General features: G+C 32.3%; 1 protein-coding gene across 1 annotated transcript in view; it reads right to left on the bottom strand.

Moving 5' to 3' along the window:
• Positions 1-17,442, bottom strand: part of LOC144835137 (flotillin-2-like) — a 64,580-nt gene that overhangs the window by 4,738 nt on the left and 42,400 nt on the right. The window contains exons 5-7 of the mRNA XM_078690189.1: positions 10,599-10,718; positions 539-753; positions 235-418 (exon numbers count right to left, since the gene is read on the bottom strand). Coding sequence (XP_078546315.1) covers positions 235-418; positions 539-753; positions 10,599-10,718 — 519 coding nt within the window. The remainder of the gene's footprint in view (positions 1-234; positions 419-538; positions 754-10,598; positions 10,719-17,442) is intronic.

Here is a 17,442-nt window from a genome sequence, read left to right as displayed (position 1 = left end):
TTTTCCTTTTTTATCGGAGTGGGAAAATGCCCAATTTATGTTTAGTCAATTTCTTACAAGACCTACAGTATAAAATGTTATAAAAAAAAATAAAAAGAGCAATCAGAAAAATTAAAAATGATCAAAGCACTGTTTTTAATTTTTATAAAAATACTGAACCAAAGTGTAGGCCAAACGCACAAAAATATCACAGACAAAAATATAGGAGGTAACATGAATTTAAATTTCAGTTACCTTTGGCAGAGAATCTAGTACAAGACTCATCATTGCAGCATCTCCATATTGCTTGTAGGCAGCAGCTTTCATTCTCATCCTTTCTGCTTCTGCTTTACCAGTAGCTTCAATGGCTGAAGCTTCTGCTGCTCCCAACATCTTAATCTTCTCTGCATCTGCTCTAGCTGCCAATACTGTGTGTGTTCTATGTTTAAAGTTAAACATTTGTGACTCTAAATACTTTGTAGATATAGGCCTAGGAAATAAGCCTATTTGTAAAATGTACCTAGGTGGTACTTGGTAAAAAGCAAGTTGAGCATCTTACCTCATACCATCAGCTATTGTTTCTACTCTGTAAGATTCTGCTTCAGCTGGTCTTTTGATTGTAGCAATTAGTTCTTTCTCTTTTCTTTGGATTTCACGTGATTCAATGTCAATTAATTTGCGGCGCTCAACAACTTCAATTTCAACCTCTTCACTACGAATCTTCTGCTTTTCTTTAGCTGCTTGTAGTTCATATGCCAACTGGGCCTCTGCATTCTGGGAAAAGTTTAGGGAAAAAAAGTTTAAATAGTGGAGTTGCCTCTTTGTTTTCAAAGGTTTGTAAACTAAATAGGGAAAACTTTCAATTGTCTATTCTTGACAACTTGCTTTAAAATAAATAATTAATATTTTATTATAATTTTTAATATTAACATGGCGAGCAACCATCTTCCAGTATAAAAGTCCCATTCTCCGGTATAAAAGTCCCATTGTTTTGTAAAAACAATGCATTACTTTAAAAACATTTAAACCAGGTTATTCTTTGTCTTAAAAGTACATTATGATAAACGAATGTTGAATGTCATCTCGTAGACGGTCTTTAGGGCTACCCTAGCTAGGATTTGTAGACCTAGCTAGTAAACAGCAGTAACATACGAACATCATACACTAGCTATAGGCCTAGCCTGACGTTGTCTAGTTGCTGCATTAATTGTCTTTTTTAGTTGGGGAGCCAGAAAGGGTTTACCTGTACCTTCTAGCAAACTATGTTTTTTTTTTCCTTATAATATATCAATAAAAATCAATTTTTTGCTGTTGGCCGAAAAAAAATTTGGATGCTTGGTCAGGGGCCAAAAGGTCAAAGTTAAGACTTAACGTAAACTTGGTAAATACTGGGTGTATTGGAATATTTGTTGTGAAGACCCATATTTCTATGTCTATTTCAACTATTGCTAAAAAAGTGGACGGAAACCCCTTTTCTGACCACTGGTCAAGAAATTGGCCATATGAATATCTCAGCAACTACTGCTCAAAATTGTGGTCTCAAATTACTCGCAAAGTATATGTTTATATTTGTTTTAATGTAATAAAAATCATAAAACTGTCAATAACCCCTAATTTTGACCTTTACATGGCACAAACATTTTTGGCTTGGAGCACACTTTTCATATCTCAGAAATTGTTGGGTGGATATTTATTTATTTTATTTATTTATTTGTTCTTTCTTTAAACTGAAATACACTTTCAATACAGATGTACTGATTTCCAAAGTGGTTCAGTAAACATATTTACAACAAAAATAAAATATAAAAGAAAAACAAAAAGAAAGAAAACAGATATAAAACTATTTACAATTGTGAAGGCAAAAAGGTTAATACATATATGATTTCTATAGTGAAGATTTAAAAGTTGCCAAAGACATATTATGGAGTTCTGATTTTATGTTATTTGGTAGAGAATTCCATAATTTAGTTGATCTATAAACAAAAGTTCTTTTACCCTGAGAGTTATTCCATAACGGAATAGATAAATCATTATTACTTTGGGAGCGAGTGCATTTATTATGGTTATCTACAGTAAATTGAAATAATATTGTTAAGTATCTTGGAGCTATTTCTTTTAAACATTTAAATAGCATTATAAGAATATTTTCATTCCATTTTTCTGTAAGTCTACTCCATCCAAGAGTACTTAAGATATCATTAATAGGGGTATACATGTCTACTGATAACAATATTCTACCTAATCTGTTGATTAAAACCTGAAGAGAATCTGAAAAACTTATGTTACAATTGGACCAAACACAGCAACAATAATCAAATAATGGAATAATTAAAGCATTTGCTAACATTTTTAAAGTATACATAGGAAGATACATCTTAATACGACGAATCACACCGATACGTTTAGCTATTTTACAAGACATTTTGTCTATATGTTCCTTCCAATTTAGTTGAGGATCAAAAATGACACCTAAATACTTAAAAGAATCAACTCTTTCAATAGTTTCGTTATTATGAAGTAAAGTTATATTCTTAAATGTTGCCGTTTTCTGATTTGTGCTGAAAACCATAAGCTTGGTCTTATTAAGATTTAGTGTGAGTTGATTATGGTCAAACCATTCTATAATTTTGTTTAGATTGATATTGAGTTGATTCTGAAGTATTAAAGGGTCAGATGAACTACATAAGAGTGTTGTATCATCTGCATACATCACACATTTACATGATAAAAATTCAGGAAGTGAATTTACGTATAAAATAAATAGTAAAGGTCCCAGTATTGATCCTTGTGGGACACCAATATTAACATTCATGGTGTCAGATTTTGTTGAATTTATACAAACAACTTGAGATCGTCCACTTAAATATGATTTAAACCAGTGAAGTGCAATATCATTTAAGCCATAATTCCTTAATTTGGTAAGTAATATTTCATGGTTAACTGTATCAAATGCTTTCTTCAAGTCAAGAAATAAAGCAGCAGATGAAATACCTTTATCAAAGTTATCTAAAATATAATCAGTAACATCTAAAAGAGTAGTTTCTGTAGAGTGACCTTTTCTAAAGCCCGATTGGGAGGGATTTATAAGGTTGTTAGTTCTTAAATACAAGTATAATTGATCATGCACAGCACGTTCTAAGAGTTTTGAAAGTATGGGTAAAACAGAAATTGGGCGGTAATTATAAGGGTCTGACATATCCCCATCTTTATATACAGGTGTTACCTTAGCTAGTTTCCATTCATCTGGAAATCTAGAACTGAACATAGAAAGATTACAAATATATGAGAGTGAGTCACAAATTATCGGAGCAGCTAGTTTAAGAAGTTTGCAATCAAAGTTATCAACACCCATAGCTTTATTAGTTGACAATTTACATAACTGGTTAAAAATGTAATCAGGGGTAAGAAGATCAAATTCAAATTTGTTACCCGCAAAACAATTTTCTGAAGTGTTACTAGTATAATTATTGGAGTTAGTATTATTGGAGTTAGTAAATTGATTTGCTAAAGAACTTCCAATTGAAGTAAAATGAGCATTGAAAACATTGGCTGTGTCCTTATCATTGGATGTATAGTTTTTATTATTATCTTTATATACATTATTTATACTGGGTTTAGTTTTAGGTATTAATTTATTTATTGTATTCCATAATTTTTTAGGATTTTTAGCATTTTCGTTAATAGTATTTGTACAATATTTTCTTTTTAAATTCCTATTTAAATTATTAACTTGATTTCTCAGTTGTTTAGCTTTGTCCCAATCTTCAGGTTCATTAGTTTTGTGAGCTTTCTTATAATAGTAGTCTCTGTCTTTTGTTAATCTTATATAATCAGTGGTTATCCATTCAGGAAGTGATCCTTTCACTCTCTTTGTCTTTAAAGGGGCATGCCGATTACATAACTCACCAAATAAGTGTTTCCATAGCAACCAGACAGTGTTAACATTAGAGTAAAGCTTGATTTGATCCCAGTCAATACATTTTAAATCTTCTATAAATTTGTTTTGGTCAAATTTTTTTAAAGAACGAGAGGTTATAAACTTTGGAGGAATATGTGTTTTTTTAGTTTTTCGAATTAGATATATTAAGGAGTGATCACTTATTCCATGGCTTGATACTCCTGCTGTTGAAATATTACAATTAGTGACAAAAATAAAATCTATAATTGTTTTACTAGTGTTAGTTATTCTTGTAAATTCATTAATTAGTTGGTTAAGATTACTATTTTTAGCTATTTTATTAATTTTTCTTGCGTTAGTATTATTATTTATATCTAAGTTAAAGTCTCCCAAGATCACAACATCATTATATAATGATGTACTTTGTTGGAACATGTTGTCAAGTTCATTTAAATATTCAACTTTAGCATTAGGTGGACTATAAATATTACCTATAAGTAAAGGTTTAGAATATGGTAAATTTATTTCAATCCAAAGAGCTTCAACATTTTCAGATCTCAGCTCTTGGATTTCTTTAAAGGCAATACCACTTCTAATATAACATAGAACTCCACCGCCAGCTTGAGTATTTGGTCTATCAAGCCTACAAATCTTGTATCCGTCTACTAAAATCTCATTGTTATCAATATTGGTGCTTAGCCACGTTTCGGTTATACAAAATATATCATAGTTATATTCATGGAGAAGTGTTTTGACATTGTCTAATTTGTTTCTAAGTGATTGTATATTTAAGTGGGCAATTTTAAAGCCCTTTTTACTACTTATTTCATAATTAAAATTGTTAAAGTAATTACAAAAAGGTAGTTCCATTAAAGCGTTTTGTATAAAACAATTGTCGCACCACCAATTATTAAGTCTGATTGAAGGATTAGGAAAACAAGAAAAGTCATAAGATAATGAACAAATTTGGCAAGTAGTACACATTAAATTAAGAGTTTGCTTACATTTAGAAGAGCTATTGTTATAATTATATATACTAGTAACAATATTTTTATCAGGTTTAACATTTGCATAATCCTTAGTTAATGGAACAGAAGTATTAAAATTGGTTATATTAGTATTTGCACTTTGTACAGCTGTTCCGGCTATGGATATAGCCGGATATGGTCGTAGTTGGTATCAAAATACTCAGAATATACATATTTCTATTCACTCTAATGGACAACTTTTTCCAAAAATGACTGCACCTGTGAAACTGCATTCGGCGAAATCCTTAATCTCGCGATTGTTCTGAAATCATGTGTATATATGGTACTCGGTCAAGTTGTCCTTTAACTTTGATTTGTAATAACTTTGCAACCTGTCATCAAATCCACATAATATTAAAGGTAAATATCTCTAGTTTCCTAATCATGTAAATCCAACTTGTACCTCCTTTTGCTTGGCAATCATGCATTCTATTTCTTTGACATTCAAATAATGTCTATCTCAAAAAGATTACTTTTGCAAACCACAGAGGAAGGCTTCTTTTCGAGATGAGATTTTTTTTAGATGGGCTTCTTTTTTTAAAAACCTTGAAAAGAAGCCCAGAGGTTTTACGGTAATATAAACCACTATAATAGTATTTAAAACAGGTTAGAATAAATTTAGCATTGTACAATGTACATAAAAATGACATGTTTTACGGTAATAAACCACAATATTAGTTTCTAAAACAGGTTATAACTAGACATGAAACTCGTCACTTTGACGAGTTAGTTATCCGCACCACGACAAACGCCACGTGCACGTCATACGTTGGAATATTGCACACAGATAAAGATTATGGCATTATGACAAGAACTGAAGAATATGATATGCTGTTAGTGCTGAATTCTGTCAATTTTGTGTCATATAGTATATACATGCAAACAGTATAAGCTGTATACATATTACATACAGTGTAGAATAGGTGAAATTACGGGACCCGCCATTTATTCCAATTTTTAACATGGCGACGGTATCAAAATGAAACACTTAGATAGCAATTTCAGAAGGAAATTATCTCAGGAACAACATATTAACGTGTAGAAGAAATTTGAATACGTAAAATATAGATGCGCACCCTTTTAAATGTGATGAACTATTACGCAAAATATGAAAATACGACTTTTTTTATTCAACTGGCCATCTGATGACGTCACAACATCCGATTGGCAAAATGTTTACATGAATTCGTATCTACAATCCAATAGCTTCCAGAAAACGTTTTAATCGTGATTATCACATTTTATTCTTACGAGCTATTACAGATTAAAATTTACTGTAAAGATGAAATTAATGACCCACGTAATTAAAATTTTTAGGCATGATGACGTCATAAAAATTAAAATATTTTTATCTCATGCTAAAGAAAGTTGATTGACCTACACAATATATAAATGTAGGAGAAAAAGGAATACAGATAAGCGTGATGCACTCCATTGAATGTGATGAGCAATAACGAAAGAGACAAAAATCCTATATTTTACATTCGTGTGGCCATACGATGACGTCACAATGTTTTTTTAGCCTTATTGATGCATGATCCGATATCTACAACTCATCAACTTCTAGATTTTGTAATAAAAATAAATGGTTAACGGTTTACTTTAGAAACTATGACTGTTTAAAAAAAGACATAATTTTGACGATTTTTTAAGCTTTTTCATAAAAAACGCGCACGAATTGTCTAATTCAACGTGTTCGTATGGCGTTATTTAAACTGGAAAAGGTCTAAATTGTTTTCAAAATAAAATTTCGTAAAAAATTGCGCGCCCGTGGGAATTTTTGTGGAAACGCGTAAAAAGTTGATCAGAAATTAATTTTGCGCATTTTGAAATTTTAAATGCGCGTGCGCGCGTAACTTCTTGTGAAACATGCCATTTTTAATCCGTAGAAAGTTTGCCCCTGATATGACTTAAATTTTGTCAAAGTGTCAATACTAAATGACTTTTGGTTTTTAATCTATGATCAATCATTGAAATTCATAAAATTGCGCGTAAGTCACGTTGCGCAACTATGACGTCATTCAAAAATAGGAGGTGCACAACTTCACGTAAATGCCCATATGTTGTCAAAGTTATGAAATGTTATGTTTACACATTTTAGAGGAACACGACTCACAAAAAGGAAGGAAGGAAAGAAGAATAATACAGAAAAAAAATATTGATCTCATACAATAACAAGGAGTTATCCGCTTGGTATACCAAGCGGATAACTAATAAATTTAGCATTGTAAAATGTACATAAAAATAACAATTTAATACTCTGTATATCAAGTGCAGCTTAAAATGGATATGAAAGGGTTTCTAGCAATATCATTTTATTGGCTCAACGTGTAGATCAATCAGTTTCAAGATTACTATAGTCATACTTAATGTTTTGGACGACGACAACGCCCTCAAAACGCCCATGGGAAACCTGTGAAAAACTTTTTGTGACGTCACTAAAAGTTATTTTTGTATTACAGAGATAGGAATTTATGAGTAAATCATTGATTGATGCGAAAGCATGGTAGTAATTACTTATCGCTTTGATATTTTTATTCTTGGATAAGTATGTTAGCTTAATCGAATAAAATTAATTCATATTATCAACCATCCTTTTTTTAAAACGGATTTTAATTTCGTTTTTCAAGGCCACCTTTCACGAAATTCATAGCAAAATGCCTATCTTGCTGGGTACACGGAGTTATTTTGCGCATGCGTGAGAATCAGAGTCGATCACATTTCGGCCTCTCCCTCGACCCTCCTCTCGCGAGCGATGTTTATTTCGCTATTTATTATACACGTATTATTGAAACATTCATTTTATTATTATTATTTTGTTGTAATTAACTGAAATTGATGGAAATTCGTCCACATTAAACATCGGAAGGTTAGCCTCTTGTTAACATGGGTGTTAACATCGTTTTGAAGAAACGGTTGGACGAGTAAATAGTGTTTGAAAATGTATTGTTAATGGTAGGCACAATTGTGTTACGTTTATTAATATTGTTGTGTGTGGTAGTGTCCGTTTCTGACTAAGGCATTATTAAAATAATTTTTTTTTATTACATGCCTAGTAGGCTAGGCAACCTTGAATACTAAATATTAGGATTCCCAATACAATGAATAGAGATGGATTTCTAAGGCCAGGCATAGTTAGGGGTATTTGAGCTTGTATCATATATTATTAACAGTATACATAAACAATTCGTTTGTATTTTTTCTATAATTGCAGTGCTACTATGATAATTGATGGACAGGATAAGCAAATGCATTGATTGATGGAATGGAAGGAAGCGCAAATGTTTAGAGTCATTTTATAATATTAAGGTAACAGATACTGAGCATTGCCATTAAAGGGGGATTCTGGGTTTAAAATTGCTTTTAAATATCGTTTATTTATTAAATAAAAGATATTATAACAATATAGACATGTCAGAATGAAGAAGTAATAACGAGAAATTAAAAAAATTAAATTTCATATACATTTTAGGGTAAATTCTCGGAAAGTCTGTTTTTCAGCAGCTTAGGGAAGCTCATTAATATTCATGAGATATTCACAAAGTCACGTCATCAGTGGATTCCAAACTCGCGACGTCATGTACGTTGTGTTTGTCAACTAATTTACATCTCTCTCCCCCTGTCAAACGACGACCACCCGATCATTGTGAAATACATTTTTGTAGATTTCCTAAGCTAGGCCTAAAGTGTAATAATAACAGTAGTAGCATATATTTATTTGACATTTAATGAAATACAAAATTTAGTACAGATTACGGAGTCATAAATTATATACTATTTTTATACCTCGAATAGTACAGATCGTATTATCGGCTTCACGTACTAGGCTAGGCCTAGCCTAAATCATTTTTTTCATGGGTGAGAGCCATTCTGACTAGGGATTCTATGCCACGATGGCTACGTTAAAACATTGGGGCCCATCACGGGCCTAGCTAGCCTACTCTAAACGATTGGCCCATAAATAACAAAACTCAGTGGATTCCAAACTCATCCTATCAACCAAACTCCTAAACAATCTAAACCTAAAACATTCTACAAAATCGGCTGTAAATATTGAGTCAAAACAAGGTCCGATCGCCGTCCGCACGTATGGTGTCCCGCATCGTCTAAGTAGGCCTAAAATAGGCCTAGGCTAGGCCTAGTTTACTCTCCAAAAAAGCGGATACTGCATCAAGCAAGTAGACCAGGTAGTAGGAAGGAGACCTAGCCAATCCGGCCCAGTTAAAAATTGAGCTAGCTAGTGTAGTAGACCCTATGCGAATTGATACTACCAGGCCTTTTACTATAGGCTACACTTGTTAAGCAATACTTATGTTTACAAATATTCCAACTCTCTCATTCGAGCTATATTATCTATACCATTCCGGTAGGTCGAGTCGACCTTCAATTACTGTACATCGTTCATGTTGTGATTATACTCGACCCGACCAGTTTGGTATTGTATACTGTATCTGCTTATCACGTGACGATGCCAGGCATGGGCAGAGAGAGCATGTGTATCGTCGTCTCGCTCTCCTCGCTCAGCTAGCAGGAATGTATACGTTACGCTTCATTGATTTTGAAGGCTTTCCCTAAGTCAGTGCGAAAATCGGCAAACATAAAGTGCAAACATATCTAATTTTTTACTGTTTTTATGAATTTTCATAGAAAATTGACTTTATAAATGGGAAGACCGACTAAAATTACATCAGATAAGTATAATTTTACAAAAGTAATTGATATGGTTAATGATAACGAGTCGTCGGAAGATTGACCATTTCACGAATTTCCTATTCTGTAACACAGTGTCATATCGCCGTAGCTGCACTTGTAATCTGGCCTCATTTCACAGCCTTCGTTCTGCTTCACTGGGCGCTTATATAAATTGAAACTTTTACCGTTCAAGAGACAAACAAATATATTTTACATTTTTTACTATTCATTTTAAACCCGGAACCCCCCTTTAAACTGTTGATCAAACCTACATAATACATTACATTAAATTATTATTTTGTTTTGAGGGCAGATAAACATGTGATATGGAATATAGAATGTATACATTTGTCTTCGTGCCATTAATTATACTGTATTCATTTTCCATTTTTCTAGCGAAGTTAGAAGAAACTATAGTCTACTAGACCTAGCCTACTTTGTAGTCTGCGTGAGTGGTTTAGAGTGAGATGTACAAATACACCCTTTCTTATTTTCACGTACAATCTTTGCAGACAACTTTTTATTGATTTGTGAAATATCGATATTTTCCACGACTGCAGCAACAGGGAGCTTGCAACATGTGAGTCTCGGTTTGTTTATTTTGTTTAAACACCGTGTCCGTGAACGAGACAAGATGGTGATTGGCCTGTATTAAAATTCATTAACCAATCACAAAACGACTGCTGCCGTGGCTACAACCCCGGGTGTTTCAAACTCTAAACTTGACAATCTCGTACGTGCGTATAGAACGTTCATAAAAATTAAGATGGCGTGCCAGTTGGTCGGCTATTTTGCGGTCGTTTTATACACAAATTTAATTTGTTTATTTCTCAAGTTCTACTAGGTATTTGAATCTAATTTTTTGTGTGTTGTTTATTAACATTAAAAGGATTCATACAGTACAAAGTAATTTTTTTGAAATTTTAAAATCCTTTCATATCCATTTTAAAACTTCTATTTCAAAACAAAGTAGTTGGTATTTACAATATGGTTTAACATACCTTGGCATTGACTTCTTTTTCATAACCTGCCTTCAACATTTGAAATTGTCGATTAGAGTCGGCAACCTTTGTATCAGCATCATACTTTTCATCCAACATGGACTTTTCACATTCTGCTTCCTAAAGCATAAATTCAAAATTTAATTTAAAATATTGTGCTGATCTGAACTGTGTCAAATGTAAAATAATAATATTTTAAATTTGTGGAAAGTGAAGTAATTCACAAAATGTTTTCATAATTTTAAATAAGCAAAATTATTCTTTCCATTACAAAAGAAACTAGAAAGCCACTACCAGAGTGCATACCTCCGTCTACTGTAAAATTCTGCTACATAAGATTTCTCCGGGAAAATATATATATATTTGTGTGTGATTTAGGCTAATTTCACTACAAGCATGTGTATGCGAATTTGGTGTAATGTAACCAGCCTTTCAACTAACAATAGATTCTGTTGACTAACAATAGAACAGTAACGCCAAAAACAAACGGGTAAATTTGAAAAGAAATAGGGTTTTTTTAAACTACTCGTATCAAAAAACCTGTAAATTAAATCAATTTATGTTTTAAAATTAAAAATTACAAATTATAACTCTTGCCTCTTGTACAGAAATGAAGTTTTTTGGACAAGTAGTTCTCAAGAAAATTTAATTTCAGTTTACTTGTTATTTTAAGACTGTTTTTGAAAATTCTTTCCTATCTTTCAACACTAGCAGGTCTGAAAATTATACTAAAAAGTGGTCCAGAATTCGGACCGTGGTCCGGATTGCCTCCAAAATGCAATGGAGTGGCCCTTGAACACATATCTATCTGTATTTTCATTTTGGTAAAGATCTAGTAATTACTTTTTGAGTGCTAACAAACAAATGAAAGCACTCAGAAACTGAGTGAAGTACTTGGCAAAATATATCCACTGATAGGGAGCATAATAAATGACACATTTTTCTGCTTTAGGTATTAGCTTTACATGGTTCAAATCCTGCTGGGGTTTATAATTTGTTTAAATAACAGTAAATACAAACAAACTCTGTCACTGCAACAATGACCTTTCTAAAGTCAAGATTGACCAGGAGTTGAGGAGTGTCTTCCCGTAGGAAAATACTAGAATTCTATAGAGTGTTTATAGAGTTCATAGAAATGTTTATGTTTTTATATAGATATTTATATTATAAATACATTCTAAAGAAATTAATCTATATAGAGAATGTATAGAGTTTCTATAAACTTTTTAATCTATAGAAATTTTATAGAGAATATATAGAATTTGTATAAACTTTTTAATCTATAGACATTCTATATAGAGAATTTATCTATATAAATTATGGTTAATTCTGACATAGGCGAGCACAATGGAAAAACTTTGGTATAAATCTCCGCCTTATATACCTACCTTATCTATCTCAGATGTACCGTGAAACATAGATTTGATAACATTAGTTTTCAGTACTACGCTATTGTTCCATTTTTGTCTTTTACAACGACAAAATTTAGCGTTACCTATTGAAATTTGTGGATATCACAGGGTGATTTTCACACACTAGCGCTGTTGTTCAATTGGCTTCCGGGTCTTGTGACTTCCCGCAAAATGGCCGTTGGTGGCGACATTCAATATTAAATAGTTAAATAGAAATATTTTAGTGGTTCACCTGATCGTGAACTACTGCAATTAATTTGTTTTAGATAAAGCATCGGAATATATTGTGGGGAATAGTATTATAAAATTACATAGGGAGATCTGATGTTTTTGTTTAAAATCGAGTGAAATCCCGATAGGCGAGTTTTATTGAGTAAGCTGGCCCATGTTGCAAGCCGTCGAAACGGACCACTCTGTTGCGGAAGTTAGTTTCAAAAGATGTTTAAATTAAATAATGTATTAATTATTAAGATGGCATTAATTTGAATAAACGCCTCCCCAATAAAACATCACTTTGAATAATAATGGCCCCCCACCCCCCACCAACCCAACTATCTAATAAACGCCCATCCACATTTATACACACACTACTATATTTATAATAACACAATTATATTATTTGTAGTAGAATTCATTGCACTGTTATTTACCAAGCATTTGTTATTCTTTTTTATCACTTTTTATATCTATTAGAGGATTTTATTTGATTATAAATGTTACCATATTATTAAAAAAAAAATAATTAAACATAGGCCTATCCCTTCACTATACTTTAAAATGTTATTAATCATCTAAGACACTGTGAAACAGAGTAGGTTTAGTTTTATGAATGTCAAGCATTTTCAATAATGGTAACCAACAGATAAAACGTACAAGGAGAACGTCCTCTTTACTCGAGTCATTATCATTCCGAGAACCATCGTCTACACTTCCTAGAGGGGGAGCGAGTGAAGCGAGCGAACCCTCTAGTATATAGAATTTCTATAAACTTTTTAATCTAGAAATTCTATATGCAACAAGCTATTAAAGAGGCGACATCTATCCGTTTTAAAAAATTCTTCAGCAACATCTTTTACTTTCTCGGTAGGATATGATACAGATACCTTTTTCATTCAAGCTCCTGTGAATTCTGTTCCGGCAAGCTTAAAAGTGCTGGAGAACGGAGCAGTGTAAATGGTTCCTCTGCATCTTCTCCTTTTTTGGTTATCTTAAGATATTTTATGGATTTTTGTGTGTAAAGCGTTTAGAAACATTGTATTAGGTTCAGTTCTTTTATTGCTTTAACATCTAAAGTATGGTGTGTACAGGATAATGTTAACATTTGCAGTATAATTGGTTATCTGCACTTGGCGGATAACCCCTTCTTATTGTCAGGATCTATTTTTGGTTATTCGCACTTGGTGGATAACCCCTTGTCATTGTCATATTGTGTTTTTTTTTTTGGTTATCCGCACTTGGCGGATAACCCCTTGTTATTGTCAGGATCTTTTTTTTTTTTTTCTTTTTTTTTTTGGTTATCCGCAACTAAGTTGCGGATAACCCTTGTGATTGTAAATATCTTTTTTTTCATCTTCATCATCTTTGTTATTCTTCTTTCTTTCCCGGAATTTTGTTCGCAGCGTATCTCTAATTATGGTCAATATAAGATTGCATAACTTTGTCATAAGATTGACCTGTAGCTGTAGATGTGCAAGAAATTTCGTTATATGACGTTAGAGTCGCGCAGCGTAAGTTACGTGCGATTTTATGAATTTTAATGATTGATCATAGATTATAAACCAAAAGTCATTTTGTATTGACACTTGGTGAAAAATTAAGTCATGTCAAGGGCAAACTTTCTATGGATTAAAAATGACATGTTTCACAAGAAGTTACGTGCGCACGTGCATTTAAAATTTAAAAATGCGCAAAATTAATTTCTAATCAACTTTCTACGCTGATCATGACATTTTAAACATGTCAAAAATTCCCACGCGCACGAAAAAAATTACGCGTAAGGTGCGCATGGAGCATGAAAATCATGTGTTTTTTTCTTGAATTATGATTTTACAGCCTTTCTTAGTCATTTTAAAAAAGATTTACATCATTTCAAATTAAAATGACGTCATACGAACACGTTGATTTAGACCATTTGCGCGCGTTTTAGTTGCAAAAGTGACAACATATTGTCAAAATTAAGCCTATTTTTAATCTATTATAGCTCCTCAGGATCATCCACGACCCCCAATTTTTTAAATTTAATATGAAAGCAGATATGTTGTAGATATGAATTCATGCAGAACCTTTACCACTCGGATGTTATGACGTCATCGTATGGCCACACGAATGTAAAATATAGGATTTTTTACTCTTTCGTTATTGCTCATCACATTAAATAGAGCGCATCTCGCTTATACGTATTCCATTTCCTCAGATATTTTAATACTGTCTAGGTCAATAAACTATCTTTCCCATGAGTTAAAAATATTGTAATTTTTATGACATCATCGTGTCTAAAAATGTAAATAACGTGGGTCACTTATTTTCATCTTTACAGTAAATTTCAATCTGTTATAGCTCGTCAGAATAAAAAGTGATAATCATGATTAAAACGTTTTCTGGAAGCTATTGGATTGTAGATACGAATTGATGTGAATATTTTGCCAATCAGATGTTGTGACGTCATCATATGGCCAGTTGAATTCAAAAAGTCATATTTTCATCTCCTGCGTAAAAGTTCATTGCGTTTAAACGAGATCGCATCTCACTTTTACGTGCCCAAAATTCTTCAAATTTGTTTTAATGTAATTATTTAGATAATTATCTTCTAAAATTGTTATCTTTATATGTCAATTTGATGACGTCATCGTGTTAAAAATTGGATTTAAAAGATGGGTCTCGTAATTTCGTCTATGCTACACTGTATATAACATATACAGTTTATTCTGTAAATACTGTAATATGCTGTATGCAACATAATAGGTACAATTCAGGAGTATTGTAAACATATTTATTTCATGTCATAGGATGGCATAATAATTGTCGAGGTTTATATAGTTAAGTATGTGCATGTTGCGTTTGCGCGGATAACCCGAACTCGTCAAAGTGACGAGTTCAAATCTAGTTTTTCTAGGAATTTTGTTCGCAGCGTATCTCTAATTATGGCCAACATAAGATTTTATAACTTTGTCATAAGATTGACCTGTAGCAGTAGATGTGCAAGAAACTTTGTTTTATGATTTTCGAGTCGCGCAGCTTAAGTTACGCGCGATTTTATGAATTTCAATGATTGATCATTGATTAAAAACCAAAAGTCATTTTGTATTGACACTTGGTGAAAATTTAAGTCATAACAAGCGCAAACTTTCTATGGATTAAAAATGGCATGTTGCAAAGAAAGTTACGCGCGCACGTGCGTTTACAATTTCAAAATGCGAAAAATCAACTTCTAATCAACTTTCTACGCGTTTCATGTCATTTTGAGCATTTTAAAAATTCCCAAATAAAGTAAAAATACGCGCGCGTGCGCATGTAGCGCAAAAACATGTTTTTTTTTGCTGGATTTTTGTTTTTTCTATCTTTTATAGTAAATTTACTAATTTTCAATCAATTTTGCCTTAAAATCACGTCATACAAGCACGTAGAATTAAACAATTTGCGCGCAATTTTGATGAAAAAGTTCAAAAATTTGTCAAAATTATGCCTTTTTTTATAACAGTCATAGATTCTAAACTACGTGGTGAACTTTTTTATAATTAGTTATCCGCTTAGTAGCGGATAACTCCTTGTGATTGTATTGGATCAATATTTTTCTGTATTATTCTTCTTTCTTTCCTTCCTTTTTGTGAGGAGCGTTTCTCTAAAATGGGTAAACATAACATTTCATAACTTTGTCAACACATGGGCATTTACGTGAAGTTGTGCACCTCCTATTTTGAATGACGTCAGAGTTGCGCAACGTGACTTACGCGCGATTTTATGATTTTTTATGATTGATCATAGCTTAAAAACCAAGCGTAATTTTTTTTTTACCCTTTATGAAAATTTAAGTCATATCAAGGGCAAACTTTTAGTTAACTAAAAATGGCGTGTTTTACAAGAAGTTACGCGCGCACGCGCATTTAAAATTTTAAAATGCGCAAAATTAATTTCTAATCAACTTTTTACGCCATTCATGACATTTTGCGCATGTCAAAATTTCCCGCGCGCGCGAACAATTTTACGCGTGCAGTGCGCACGCAGCATGAAAATCATGTTTTTTTCTATTAAATTGTGATTTTCCAGCCTTTCCTAGTCATTTTTAAAAAGATTGACATCATTTCAAATTAAAATGACGTCATACGTACACGTTGATTTAGACCATTTGCATGCGTTTTAGTTGCAAAAGTTACAAAATATTGTCAAAATTATGCCTATTTTGAATCTATTATAGCTCCTCAGGATCAACCACGACCCCCAATTTTTTAAATTTAATATGAAAGCAGATATGTTGTAGATATGAATTCATGCAGAACCTTTACCACTCGGATGTTATGACGTCATCGTATGGCCACACGAATGTAAAATATAGGATTTTTTACTCTTTCGTTATTGCTCATCACATTAAATAGAGCGCATCTCGCTTATACGTATTCCATTTCCTCAGATATTTTAATACTGTCTAGGTCAATAAACTATCTTTCCCATGAGTTAAAAATATTGTAATTTTTATGACATCATCGTGTCTAAAAATGTAAATAACGTGGGTCACTTATTTTCATCTTTACAGTAAATTTCAATCTGTTTATAGCTCGTCAGAATAAAAAGTGATAATCATGATTAAAACGTTTTCTGGAAGCTATTGGATTGTAGATACGAATTGATGTGAATATTTTGCCAATCAGATGTTGTGACGTCATCATATGGCCAGTTGAATTCAAAAAGTCATATTTTCATCTCCTGCGTAAAAGTTCATTGCGTTTAAACGAGATCGCATCTCACTTTTACGTGCCCAAAATTCTTCAAATTTGTTTTAATGTAATTATTTAGATAATTATCTTCTAAAATTGTTATCTTTATATGTCAATTTGATGACGTCATCGTGTTAAAAATTGGATTTAAAAGATGGGTCTCGTAATTTCGTCTATGCTACACTGTATATAACATATACAGTTTATTCTGTAAATACTGTAATATGCTGTATGCAACATAATAGGTACAATTCAGGAGTATTGTAAACATATTTATTTCATGTCATAGGATGGCATAATAATTGTCGAGGTTTATATAGTTAAGTATGTGCATGTTGCGTTTGCGCGGATAACCCGAACTCGTCAAAGTGACGAGTTCAAATCTAGTTTTTCTAGGAATTTTGTTCGCAGCGTATCTCTAATTATGGCCAACATAAGATTTTATAACTTTGTCATAAGATTGACCTGTAGCAGTAGATGTGCAAGAAACTTTGTTTTATGATT

This window comes from Antedon bifida, chromosome 2 (genome assembly GCF_963402885.1).
Source record: "Antedon bifida chromosome 2, ecAntBifi1.1, whole genome shotgun sequence".
In the NCBI taxonomy this organism is placed as follows: Eukaryota; Metazoa; Echinodermata; class Crinoidea; order Comatulida; family Antedonidae; genus Antedon; species Antedon bifida.
Note: the sequence above shows the minus strand (reverse complement) of the source record. Positions and strands in the feature narration are given on the sequence as shown.